The 14247-nt window shown below is 39.7% G+C and overlaps 1 protein-coding gene across 14 annotated transcripts in view; it reads right to left on the bottom strand.

Annotated features, from left to right (window-relative positions):
• The window catches only part of CSNK1G1 (casein kinase 1 gamma 1), a 150233-nt gene that overhangs the window by 26780 nt on the left and 109206 nt on the right, over nt 1–14247 (bottom strand). For all 14 annotated transcript variants that reach the window (XR_012507761.1, XR_006724893.2, XR_012507754.1 and 11 more), the window contains 5 exons: nt 13799–14033; nt 9347–9432; nt 7421–7505; nt 6999–7147; nt 6230–6334 (listed from right to left, as the gene is read on the bottom strand). Coding sequence is in view for 4 of the 14 variants with exons in the window: in XM_074366351.1 (XP_074222452.1) it covers nt 6230–6334; nt 6999–7147; nt 7421–7505; nt 9347–9432; nt 13799–14033 (660 nt within the window). In the remaining 10 variants the exon portion in view is untranslated. The remainder of the gene's footprint in view (nt 1–6229; nt 6335–6998; nt 7148–7420; nt 7506–9346; nt 9433–13798; nt 14034–14247) is intronic.

Genomic DNA, 14247 nt, shown 5'->3' with positions numbered 1-14247 from the left:
TACTCAAAATGGCATAAGACACGTCCCCTATGGAATGACGATTTATCTAGGAAGGATTACTCAAGAATCATCTTTCTACAAGGAGAGGCCTCAGAACACAGGGTGTCTGCTGACATATAAAGTTTTATCAAACAGTGCATATAGACAGAAGAGAATTTTTAACATGGAATAGAGTTTACGTGAGCAGCCGAGACTAGGTGACGGAATGGGAGAAGCTAAGAAAAGAGCTGTATTTCAGTTTTGCACTTGCTTGTTTCACTGTCCCCCTAGGAGTTAAAGCCCCAGAAATGAGGAGGGACAGCTCACTCTGCACTGAGCTCTGTGCTGGAGGGTGGCAGGGCGAGCGTGCAATCTTTACACCCGAGCTCCTGCCACACTAGACAGGAGGCAGCAACTTAGGAAATTACATGCAGGTCAGAAGGAAGCCAGTAATCTCTAAGCCAACTCATCTGCCCCTTAAACTAGCAGACTCGGAACCTTGCTGAAAATGAAGCCATACTCTGTACAAGGAAGGGAGTGGAGAACTCATCAGTTTTATTTTTTAAAATGCTACTGGACTTTTAAAAAAATTAATAAAGTTTTTGTAAAGATCTCTGACCATCTACTTAGGAATCTGGCCTAATCTCCTCTTTGGAAAAGCTATGCTTACAAGCAGCTTCATCCAGTAAGCATCATAGCACTAAACCACAAAGTTTATTCCTAAGGCTACACGTTCCTTAAATCTTTACTCCTTGGAGTCTAGACACAAACAGAACAAATCTGAACCACTTTTGTACTGGGGTGTATCTTCTTCAGAACTCAATATGATTTGACTCTTTTTAAGTTTTGTTGTTTATTTCTTGTGTTTATAAGGGGCTGAGTTAGTTTAAATGTGGGTCTTCTGGCAGGATGAAGGATTAGCTTTACTGATCTTTGATCGTATTTTCCTCCCTAGTCAAACCGGAGAATTTACAAGTGAACAACACATCTAGTAGAAAATTACAAAGAATAAACTCTTTCCCTTACATATATGTTGCTCATATAAAAATGAGTAATATTTGAGGATTCAATATGATCAGGGGTAGGACACTATGTATGATAGAATTTAATAATTCTTGATGGCCAATATGACACTTTCCAACCTCAAAGCAGATCTGTTCTCCCTAACCTTCCAGGCCAAGTACCCCTTTTTCAACATGCCCACAGAAACCCTACCAAATAAAAGGAGTCAGTGGGAGAAAAAGGGAACTATCCAACTCGCTGAACTATGGTAGTATGTATTTGTGTAGCATTTACTGAGTAAGGATGGTCATAAGCTTAGATTTCAAGTTCTGAAAGGAAATGTGCTGGTCTGCACATCCCAGTCAATGCAATATTCTACATTTCACATGTCGAACAAACACACTGCATTAAAACCCTTGACAGCACAATATACTGCACTTTCATATTAGATGCCTGGATACCAGCAGGACTTACTTTCCGACCAAATTTGATCAGAATGCAAGGGAAGCTTTGGCAGGTAGAAACAGGCAGAACCATTAAAGTCGTCATACCTTCCTGATGGATGCAGGAAGTTCTAACGCAGAGTTCTTTAAGAGGAACCTTGGAACTGGGAAAGGACAAATACCAAGGAAAAATGACAGAAAAGACTAACCCACTGTGGATCCTTCTGAGTGAATACGGCTTTTAGGAATGTTTTTTCTACCCAAGCTCATGATTTAATTACAGTTCTCTAGCTGGGTAAATTAATGTTCAAACCAATTGTTCTTAAGCATCTGGCATTAAAATAGTTTTAAAAGGTAGAGCCAACGCAGGTGAGTTTAAGTGCAGTCCTTTGGCCACCACCATGTTGGGATCTATTACTGCATTTAGGAACCAAATACTCAATGCAATTCAATACACCTACATTCTAGACCAGCAAAGCAAATTTCCCCTGAAAATTCCCATCGTGATGGAGAAGACCCAATGTAATCTCCTGAACTTGCTTTGCAGCAAGAAACTGCTGTTTTTCCACACCCTTCCCCTTGAAGAGGCAATCCAGCCCTACTCTGGCTGCCAAATAAGGCAGAACGGCACTTTGTGGAAACAGAAAAAAACGAGTAGGAAAAAAACTTTAAAATTTGTTCTTCATGGAAGGTTAAATAAAAATCTTTATTTTAAACAACCGTCTGGTTTCATCTATACTTTTCATCTGACAGATCCGTTCATTCATCATTCAAACAATTATTTATCAAATGCCTACTATTCCAAATATTATTTTAGGTGTTAGGACTACAGCAGTGAACAAAATGACAAAAATCTCTGCCCTTACAAGGCTTACATCTGTGGAACCTGAGGTCCTCCGAAGCTTAAATGTCCTATGGTCTAAGTCTTGGGATAAGCGAAAAGCAAGTTCTGAGCACCTCTGCTTTTCTCTCCTACTCTAAGGGCGGGACTGAACAAACAGCGCCTGTTGTTCCCAGGCTGGCTCCTCTACTGCACAACTGAGGGGCAGGTTTACCCAGGACAGGGAAGCTCTTCAGGCATTAGCATCACCGTCATGTCCACACCTTGACTTCCAAATCTCTCAGGTTTTCTTTTGAGAGCCGTCCTCTGCCTGCCAGCCATCTTCAGCTGGAGTGCACTGCTAGCGTTTAAAATGCAAGATGCCTAAATTCATACTCCAAATAAGTTTCTTCCCCAACTTTCCCACCTCTAGCAACAGTACCACCTGCCTCCTAATGACCAAGGCTTAACATCTCAGCAACAGCTTTGACATACGCTTGTCCCTCAACCCTGCCGTACACGTTGGCTGCCAATTCAGACAGATTATATCCCTGTATCACTTTTCAATTTTGTTTCATTTTCACCACTGCAGCCCATCTAGGCCCCCTTTACCTCTCAGGGGAGCTACTGTCTTACAGGTCTCCATGCTGGCTGCCAGGCTATTACCCTCTTCTGTGCCAAAACATTGCTAAGGCAAAGTTTTTCATCCTATCATCCCTCTGTTCAAAAACCTTCAGTAGCTATTCCCTACTGGAATCGGTACTAACTCTCCCGCCCAGTGTTTCAGAAGACTTGTCTCCTATATTCGTACCACATATTTTAGCAAAATGGAACTAGATAATTTGTTGTTGCTCATATTCCCTTTTTGCTTGGAACACCTCTTTCCTTTCCACCTAATTCTCCCAAGAGCTTTTCAAACGCAGCTTCTTTCACGAAACTCTCTGTCGTGCTCAGACTAGATGAACTGTCTCCTCCTTCCAATCCCTGGAGATAGTAACCTGTGACTTGGGACGCTTACCTGTTCTGCCTTCTGTTCTAAGTTCTGTGCTGGCTACCTGGCTTATCCGCTCGTCAGAACTCTGAAGACAAGGACGGTATCTCCAGGACATACTTTCACATAGCAAGTCCTCAGCTAGATTTACTGAGTCGAAACTGCTGAAAAAAGGTTAGGTGACTCTAAAGTAAGTATCTTTCAGTCTCTCTCAAGGAAAGATTTTACCTTCTTTTGCTGATTTCAAAACTTGAAAAGAATTAGTCTAAAAAAAAATCACACTGCTTTTGATTCTTACAGCCATAAAAAGGACATAATTGGCTGCAATTTTTCTTTAAAAAAAAAAAAAAAGCATAAACAAACGACCCTAAAGACAGGACAAAAGCAATGAGACCACAGACTGAGGCCCAGTGTAAGGGCTGAATAGACACTACAAATCCATTTACCCACAGTGCACAGTGCAGAAAGAATTCTACCCAGCAAGAATTCAGAATCCTGCTGGAAAGGAGGTATAAAATTTGCATTTATGTGGGGAATTTCAATCCCTCAGCAGCCATGGGATACTAAAAACCCTAAGAGGAAAAAAAAAAAAATTAAGCAAGACTTTCAAGACTCAACTCTTTAAACAGAAGCTTGCTGCCTTGCAGATGAGATTTCCTAATTACACACCCTGGTTTAATGACCTTTCATTTAAAAAGTGCACTGAAATTCACTGTACTTTTACTCTGATACCAGGTATGACCTCAGTTTTCACCCTGGCAATCTAGGTTTTTCAATCATCTCTTTTTCCCATACTTTTAAAATTCATTCAAAATAGCAGCATTGCTTATGAATTCACTGAAGCAGAAAAGATAAGAGAAACTTAAGGAAACGCATATTTTAGTTTTTAAATACTCTAAAAATATGAGCGGGCAGACATGTTATGACTTCACTGACTACTTAAATTATCTATCTTTTCCTTTCCATACCTTCCCTATTTAAATGCATTTCTCATTATAGGGTAACACAACTTCACTGTGGAACAGTTGGAAAAATATTATCCACAATACTACCACTTCCAACACTATTTCTGTTAATATTTTGGCATTTTCTCCTCCCACTGATTTTCCCATTTTCCTTTCCCCTGAGGGAAAAAAAATCATGAGGTATTTCTAATTTTGTTTTGTGATTTCTTCACTATAGAACCATAAACATTTTCAGGTTACTACAAGTTTTCCTAAATATCATTTTAAGTGGCATCATAATATTCCACTGAATGAATGCACTACAACTTATTTTATTTTAACCCAGTTTATTTGATAAAAGATTTGAACAGACCCATAGCCATTCCCTCACAACTGGATAGGTGGCTCATTTCTAAAACTTTGCTAGAAGTGGCCTTGTGAGAATTTAATGTTTACAACTTAATCTGTATGTTGGGTTGTTTTATTATGATTGATTCTAAAAAGTAAAATTATTCTACCAGAGAGGACAGTAACTTTATCAAATTACTTTCTGGAGAATTTGTAACAATTTGCAAAGTCAAGAGCAATGCATGAGAGTGTCCTGAACTGGACACTCCACACTTCTAAATAGGAGCTGAAGAAGTCAACTGTATTCTGCTGTCAAATCAGAAGTCGGTCAAAATATAATCCTTAGCTAATTACTCTGATTAAAGTATAACCCTGGACCCAGTTAGTGTACACAGTTTGCTAAACCCCATTTTTCTACTTACTCTCCTATTTATTCTCTAATACAGATTTCCTTTCTTCAGACATTTTTTTCTTACCCAATATGCCACACTTTGCCAAAAGTATGCACTTACTGGTGAGTGTACCTATGTTTGTATATGTACGTCACTGTGTGTACGTGTGTGTGTATATAATTCTAGTTTTTTTTTTTCACTTTTCATTTCTATTTTTTTAAATTGAGGTGTAGTCAGTTTACAATGTTGTGTCAACTTCTGGCGTACAGCACAATGCTTTAGTCATACATAACTATACATATATTCATTTTCATATTCCCCTTCACTGTAAGCTACTACAATCTATTGAATATAGTTCCCTGTGCTATACGGTAGAAACTTATTTATCTAGATACTATTTTTAACCTATGTACTTTCACATGTACATCTGTGAGGTGTTTTTGTATTTTACTGTAAAAATGTCTGTGACTATAAAACAGTGAGGTCAGGGATGAGGGGGAAACAAGCTAACCTGATAGGTGATAATGATTATTTGTGTGTGTGTGCATGTATCTGTTTATTAGTCTTTGCACACCTATCTGTTGAGGTACTCATTTTTCTCTTAGCAATATATATAAGGATTAAACTCATCATATTTACTTCCCAATCCGTTACCCCTTTGTTTAAATGTTGTCAATTTGCTCATTTTTTGGGGTGTGATTGCCTCTTCTGTCTTTAGGCAGAGAGAAACCTCTCATCCAAGCCAACAGCTTCCCAAACCATGAACACTGAAGGATGGATGATGTGCCTTCTCTGGAATGGCCTAAAGCAGAGCTGAGTGCTCCCTGCAGGGCCAGATCCTGGCCGGCTCTAGAATTAGCTTGGATCCAGGGACAGAGGTGGGGTGGAGGTGCCAGTTCATGTCCAGATCAGCTGGAAGTCCATGTCACCCACCCTTCTTAATCAGCAAGGGCCCAGCACGGGTGAGAGTTGCACACCAGACTGCAGATGAGACTCAAAGTGGGCCACCCTGTTCCCCAGTGTGTCTGGCAGGTCTTCTCGGCCTATGGCAGACTGCCCCTTTCAGCCAAGATTCTGACAGGCTCAGCTTCCCTAGAGTGGATGCTTCCTGTAAGATACCTGGCCACGTCTCAGTGCCAGAACACAACCCTGAGGCATGCTGGAATGCCACACCACAGCTGTGAGAAATGGTAAGCCCTTTGTCTTTAATTTCAGTATATACACTTAAGCAAAGAAGCTGAAGGACTTGGGATTTTAATGTTAGCCACGAAGAAGGGGACTTTCTGAAACAATGAAGGCCCAACACACACCTGATTTCGTAGAGGCTGCTGTGACGGCCGGTCCCTGTGTGCGTGGCTCTCTCGGGTCATTGCGGATGCGCCAGAATCTACGTGGACGGACCCTACTGGAGTAGGCTGGGAACATGTAAGAAAAAGTCAAATGGGGAAGAGAGGTCCAACTTACTGTCTCTGCAAAGGACAGCATCATTCTAATTCTAACTCTAACAGGACAGAAGTAATGATTATTTTCAGCCACCAAGGACAGTTTCAAGTCTTCCTGCTTTCTCAGTTTGCTTATCTGCAGAAGGGAGACAGTTTGGTCCTCACTAGTTCATTGGAGAGTAGCTTCCTTTGAAAATAAAACAAAAAACAAAAAAAACAACAAAAAAACCCCATCCTACAGTGATGACTGTTCACGCTCGCAGGCCCGGTGGACCCCAGGCTAGAAGAGCCAATTCAAAGGCTTCCTGTGGTGCTGGGCTCCACTCCTACAAACGTCAGGCACCTTAATGGTTTATGTAGCTCCTGGATCATTCAAATAAAACTTCTACTTAAAAACTGGCTTAAGTTCTGGTATGTTTGGACATATTGGTCATAATCTTAAAAACACAGGAAGCAGGAGTAACTCCTTTATAACTCCAATGAGATCAACCTATGGTATCACCTTGAAAAGGTTGGCAAGTGTAGAGTTGACAGTGAAAGGAATGGTTTTTTTTTCCTATATATTTAAGCAGAAAATCTGACAAGCATAGGGATGAGAAAGCTGGTCTGAGGTGAACAGGTAAAAGAGGATACTTACAATAGGCCTCCCCACCCAATCATAGGCGTAGTCAAAGGTGTAGCCTTTCTTTTCAAAGAGGTCTGTGAAGAGGGTCCGTAAATACTCATAGTCAGGTTTTTCAAAGAAGTCTAATCGCCTGACATATCGCAGGTAGGTTGCCATCTCCTCTGTTAGGAAAGAAGTTGAAGGCCGTGCTCGTTAGCTGAATGCTTCTCAGGGGGGAGAAGCTCTGGGCCAAGCAGGAAACACCTGTACACACTATTTTACACTGATGTTTTCTTCATGGACCAAATCAAAGCGATAAAACCTACCCTGATTTAAATAATAAAAGGAAACATGAATTTTCTGGAGAGCACCCTTAACTAGAGACACTAAGGCACGGTCTCCACCTGCTTCAAAGCTTCAGTCACAGGGGCGGGAGTGTCCTTTCAGCAGCCTACCTGGAAAGTTTTCACAGAGAGCTTCAATGGGAGTATTCCTTTTGGTGTCACCGATTTTTTGATATCTCTCTTTTAATGTATCCGCCTGTAAAGAATAAAGAGAGAGAGTTACTTGGAATGAGGTGCTAAGTATAAGAGGTCCAGTATGTTTGGGGACACAATGGTTATTTCATGCAAACTGGCAGGATTTCCTAGATGGTCTCAATTTTTTCCTAATACGAACAAATGAGAAATGTAGCAGAGATGATATACTTGGATATGTACAAAACATCTGCTCCATTCTGTAAAGTTTTACTTGCAAACATATTTAGTTGTCTCAGAAAAACGTCATCAAATGTAATGAGATGAGTGACTAGGATAAGAAAATAAAAATGGGATGTAGCAATAATTTTCATTTTAACACCTTAATAATATCCCATGACCACTAGGGTTCAAAAGTTGAGTCAGCGTTTTCCTTCTTAGATCAGCTCTAGATAAGATTTTATACTAATCCAATTGGAGGCAAATAGATAGATTGCTCCACTGCATAATTATTGCGAAGTTGAACCAGAAAAAGGGGATAGGATGTAGAAAAACTGCCTTTCCGCAATGTGCTTCCAGAGGGGGAAGTATTACTAGCTATGAGGCAGGCATGGCTAACAGTCAAGCGTGTTATATATCAGTGGCTCAAGCCAGCCAAGTCTGGTTTGTTCAAGACTGCAGACAGAGGGCTCCTGGAGCTTAGACCAATGATGTGGTTTCAAAGAATTCTCACGACACTCTATCCAGTCGGCTGGATCCAGCTTTAAGCAATAATGTTCTGAAGTACGTTGGAGAAAATTTTACATCTACAACTACCACTAAAATAATTCATGGACCATGAGAAAGTTTCAAGCAATTAATAATACATGAATGTACTGTTTGGCTGTATGATGAACAAGCAGGATGTGAAACTGTTTGATGGCTGTCAATATCATTGAGCGGGTATATGTGACTAGGAGAAGACCGTGGAGAAAATGTTAGGAGAAGAATTTAAAGGGAAAGAAAAAAAACTGTCCCAAAAGGAAAGGATAAAAGCCTTACTTTTTAGGACAATGTCCAAGAAAGCATAGCAAAATGAATCATTCTGCTGGAGGGAGGGAGGGGGTACTACAGGACCCAAAGTTACTGATTAAGTTTCCTCCCATACTAATATGTTGAAATACAACTCAAAAATGTCTCACATTTAGGTATCTAATAGGACTCGGAATGGGTTAGAAGCTCTCCATTTCCTAGTCTAACAGCCAGAGGCACAGAGTAATCATTACAACGATTGTAACTATAATTAATAGTTAACTTCGACACAAATGCACTGTACTGACGCCTACCTAAGGAAGGCTATTTAAACCACACATTTCTCAAGAAACACCTATTGTCTGCATAGGCATTTATTTAATTGAACACCTGAACCACAATGTTAAACTTGGATTTTCGTTTTAGTTCAGGTGGGTCCTTTGTGTTTATAGGATGAACAAATATTTCTCAGCACACCTGGCCCCACTGGCCTTGCTGGCAAAATGTATAGCAGCTGCTGTCATCAGTTTGTTCCAGCAATTCCCCAACACCCTGGGAACACTCTTCCTGCTACATAATGGTAGCGAAGGAGAGATATAAACAGAGGGAGAAAGGCAGCGCTGCCAAGGCTGGGAGGGAATGAGGAAAGATTATGGAAACCCTGAAAACAAGGAAGAAGGATTCAGAAGGGGCAGAAGACAAATGTGGGCAAAGCAGAGCTTCCGAAGCCCAGGTGAGCATTTACATCATAGACTTAATAATATAGCTAGTTCCTGCTTCCCATCCCTGTAGCCAGTCTCCCCTTTGTGCTTCTGACAGACATCAAGTCAGCAACCCCTTCATTAACAACTGAGTATTTAAACAAAGCTCTCCACCGAGCACTTGCAAAGCTACCTTGAGTCCTTGCCAGGGTAGGCTGCCTCGGAGAAAATACATGAACATATGGCCCAGGGCTTCCAAATCATCCCGCCGGCTTTGCTCTGAAAGGGAAGAAAGATCACACATTATGTTTGCAGTTATTACAGCAGAAAGGGGCTCAAAAACAAGTAATCCCTTCAGAAACCTGTCTGTTCTGGAAAGGCTCTGCTTACAATTCTTTGTATATCTAAATCAGGGATAGTATTTTAGATCAAAACCAAAAAAAAAACCAGTATGTACTTCCTTTGCCTAGATCTGTTACTGGCAAGTAAATATTGAGTGAAAAGAGCAAATCCTAAACTAAAACCAAATCCAAATCAGTACATGGTGAGTAACCACCCCTCACTCAATGCCGTCACGTTCCTGGAAAGAAGATAATGAATGTTATTTGTAGCACAGGGGCTACAATTACTCTTTGGTTACCATCATGTCAAGTAAGCGGCAGATTTAGGGCAGCTGAGGCTGTAAAAACGGTCCATTCTGGCTAGGCCTGCAGAGACACAAGCTGCAGAATGGCTAGCATACACGCCTAGTGCTTCTTATTCATCATAAAAATTAACACTTGAAATTTAGTTTAATGTGAGTGAACATCAATGTAGAAACCTCAGCTCCATTTCATTTGTACTATGTCCCATAGCTGCCTTAAGAAGATTTTAAAATTTATTACTAAGATGCTCTTTCTGGGCACATAAGAGAATCCCTGTGTTCAGGGAGCTTATCACGTAAAACAAATTGTTGGATTTTTCTTTCTTTCCTTTAAATTGGGATGATAAAGATGGCAAAGAACTGCAGAATGGCTAATAAAAAATTCTAACTACATCTCAGAAAACATATATATTCTTTGGCTGTCATACAATATAAGTCGTACACTAACGGTTCACCTCAGACACTTAATGGGTTTATTTTTCAGAATCAAGTTCTGAGCTATATCAAAAGAAATTACAGATGCCACGAATAAGGGGCTACCTTAAACTTGATTTTGTTTTCTTTGTGCAGAAAGTAAAACCTAAGAGTCAGGGAGGCAGGGAAAGCTATTCAGCTAACTCAAAATACAAAAGCACAACATGTTTAACTGCTGCCTCCACTTACGGGGAATTTGCATGAAAAAGAGTGAATAGTACTCCACAGGGTAGATGAAGAAGGAAAAGGCAACTTTCTAAATTGCACTTTGAAGCTTTTTGGAAATGAGGTCACTAATGGGAAGGGGAGGGGAGGCACCCTGACAAGACATACAAATAACATCAACTGAAATAATCGTAAAAAGAGTGAAATAAAACAGCAAGACCATCAGAAGCTTTTGCCTACAAGGCTTGCCTGAAGTCTGCAATAAATTTCTTACATAATTGGAAACAAAAAGTCTTTAGATAAAAAGATTTTTGTTAACAGAACCTAAAGATACACAAATAAAAAAAAAACAAGCAGGTGAGCTGAGGCCTCCCACAAAGCAGGGCAGATAGAGAAACCACACCCTGCAGGTTCTCACACTGTATCACACCTACTCATTGCCTCTGCATTTCGTATTGACTTCCTGTTAAGGAGGCCTCTTGGTAATAAAAACTTCACCAGACAAATGGTTGCACTTTAGATAGTTGGGCACTAGAGGGCGAAACTCTCCACATTTTCAAAGATTCATCAGCCCTACAGAAAAAAGCCTAACTTCTCTTCACAGCAAAGCCCATTATGAAATGAAATTTTGATTTTTAAAATAAAACAACAAAAAAACCCCAAACACATTTAAACTCACTGGAATAAGAAAGTAACTTCAAATACTGAAAGCCATGAAAAAAAAGCTGTGGAACAGGGAATAACAGGAAAAATGATGGTTGCTGAGTCAGGTCATCTAGGACTTGGCCTGTCCTTTCCACTAACTTATTAATCCATGCGAAATTAAGCATGGCCAAATCTCCTTTTGGGTCTCAATTTCCTCATCTGAAAATTAAAGCAATTGATTTAGATAATTTTAAAAGTCATTTTTCAGCTCTAAAATTCTAAAATAATCCATGATAATTTAAACCATTAAGGTTTAACTCCCCCAACTCCAAAAAAAAAAGTGGAAACCAGAGCCATGCTTTATTTCCATATTTCTTTCAACACTCTACATTCATTCAATTCATTTTTTTCATGCATTTTCAAAGAAAGAGACCAGGAGGACACAAAATTCTTCTACACTATAAAGGCTTGCTTTCGACCAATCAGAAGGATGTGTTTGGTTTACGAACATCACCTCTTACTTTAGGTCAAATGTATTTTGTTGAAGGGAAAAGGCCCGATGACCCAGGGTCCTCACCCAAACTTCAAACATTAAGGAATACAAAGATGGGCAGGCTTCACCAGTGGGAAGGTGGCTAATGTAATGTAGTAAATGTCAGGTTTAGGAGGCTTCTTCCTTTGTTTTCTGCCCTCACAAAATTAATAGCAAATTCTCTCCAAGTCATTTGAAGATACACTTCCTTTTTTCTTCATTACAACATAAAGGATGCTACACATTTGAAAACCAACAGGATCAGACTTCCTACGGAAAACTCTCTGGTGTTAGATGATGGCCAGAGTTTATGGGAATGTGACAACAGTTTACATGTATTCCCTGTAATATAGACGTTACAGACAAATATGATGACAGGCTGGATCTGACCGGAAAAAAACCCGAGAACTCAGGAAGTCCACATTAGAAATAAATTTAAAAATTCCAGCAGAAATGGTTACACCAAGAGATAAAGGAACCCAGTCTAATGACTGTAGATGCTTAAAACATATTCTGCTGAGTATGTGATAACTACTATTATAGAGTCTAGTTACTATCAGGCACTCTGCCAAGCAGTTTATATCATTATCTCACAGGACCCTATAATATAAGGCACTATTATTACACCCATTTCAGGATCGATGAGATCACCGATGCTGAGGGACGAAGGTTATCGGACCACAGAGCTTTCAGTGAAAGGGCCAGAATTTACAGCCCTTTTTCCTTAACCATTACACTGCACCTTATACAAACAACACGGTGACCCATCCCTTATCTGTTCTTAACTTCTCTGACGAGAATAATAAAAAGAGAACACAAGTTGCTGGGCCCAGGAAGCAGGCATTAGAACAGCAACTTCTAGACTCTGTCGGTCAAACCAAGCAATCACCACTTCACTGCTGGCCACACAGTCTGTCTCCTTGCAAAAAGGAAGAAGGGAACATGGAGCACTATGCAAGTGACCTGGGTTACATATATGACCACCCATTCAACCCTCAAAACATCCTTGTGAAAGATTATTCTTTTTTTTTTTAACAGGTAAGTTTCAGGGAGATTAAGTAACTTGTCCAAAGTGACACCAATAATAAGTGGCAGAGGGCCTTCCAGTCTGATTTTAAAGTACCATATTTAGTTAAGTGAGGATATCCATGTGGTTACCGAAAAAACCCTGAGAGCACTCATTCCTACTCGGTGGTATCAGACTACTCTGTAATGTCATTTTTACTCTTCACTAATACTAGAAACCTCACCTGAATACCCGCACAGTTTACTCAGTGAGGCAACTCTGTTAGCTGCATTAGTCTTTAAAATACCTATTAGTGGACAACAGTTCATTAATATTTAAACACCTTATTTAATTAGCTGTGTCTAGGGGTGTAATATTCTGTTTGTATGTCTACTCTCTAGGGTGATGATTTTCAAACATATTTTTTCAATCTCCTTAGAATCTTTTCTTCAAATAGACTCCTCCATGAAAGCCCAATATATAAAACAGATAAAAAGGGAAGCTTTCCTGGAGAAGCTGGTGAGGGCTCAAGGCCCCACCTACTGGGCCTTCCCACTGTTTCTTAGGTTTCTCTCACAAATACTCTCCCCTAGACTAGTTCCTCTAAAAAGTAAGGCCTTCTGCCTTGACCAGAGCTTTTAGCAATATTTGTGCAAATTGTCTATCCTAAATAAAATTCAAGACTCATAAAAAAAAAAACAAATATACTTTCACTGAGTAAGACATGAGCTTTTCCTTGAAGAATCAGTCATGAACTTACGCACCGCGAACAGAAGTCTAGTCCGTGTTTTAGTGAAGCACTCTTCTCCAAAGCAGGTACCAGCCTGATTATGAATGGGGTCTGTTTCAGGACTGTTATAAATGGGGCCATTCATATGTGAATAGCAAACTCATCACTAAACTTACTAAAATGCTGTTACCTTAATTCAATAATTCAGGTACCCACACTGCTGAGAAACTAAGCATTTGGAAACAAAAAATTAAAAAATCCTTAAGCTGTCAACAGGATACTTAGGATAGTCTCAAACTTACCATTTTATTTTCTCCAGTGTAATAATCACTTACCCAGTGAAGCAATAAGAATCACAGATTGTAACACACCATGGATACAAAAGCGTTACTGGAATAAAGAGTTGTTTTTAACAACCTGCCCCTTTCACAGAGCAGAAAATAAACACACCTTTGCCAAGATGCGTGTTGATAGACATATATCTTGCAGTTCCAGTTAAACTCTTGTGCTCCCTGTAAGGTATGTGTTTTTTGGTTTCAGGGTCAATGTATTCCTTGGCTAGACCAAAGTCTATAATGTGTATAACATGCTCTTTCTTATTGCCTTGTCGGCCAATCAGGAAGTTCTCTGGCTTGACATCTCGGTAAATGAGGTTCTTTGAGTGCACATATTCCATTCGAGAAAGCTAAAAGAGAAAAAAAAAATGATGGAAATACTCTAAAGAAGTTTACTGGAAAAATACATCAAAATGTTCTCTTTTATCAGCCTATGGTTTTAATTACTGAAATTAGAATAAAACTCTTTTCTTCACCACCCAGAGTCACTTTACTCTTGTAAACCAGAATATATTTTGATACAAATATATACATAACAAATATCCATGTAGAAGAAATCGAGTA

This window comes from Camelus bactrianus, chromosome 6 (assembly GCF_048773025.1).
Source record: "Camelus bactrianus isolate YW-2024 breed Bactrian camel chromosome 6, ASM4877302v1, whole genome shotgun sequence".
Taxonomy (NCBI): Eukaryota; Metazoa; Chordata; class Mammalia; order Artiodactyla; family Camelidae; genus Camelus; species Camelus bactrianus.
This window is presented reverse-complemented; position numbering and strand designations above follow the sequence as displayed.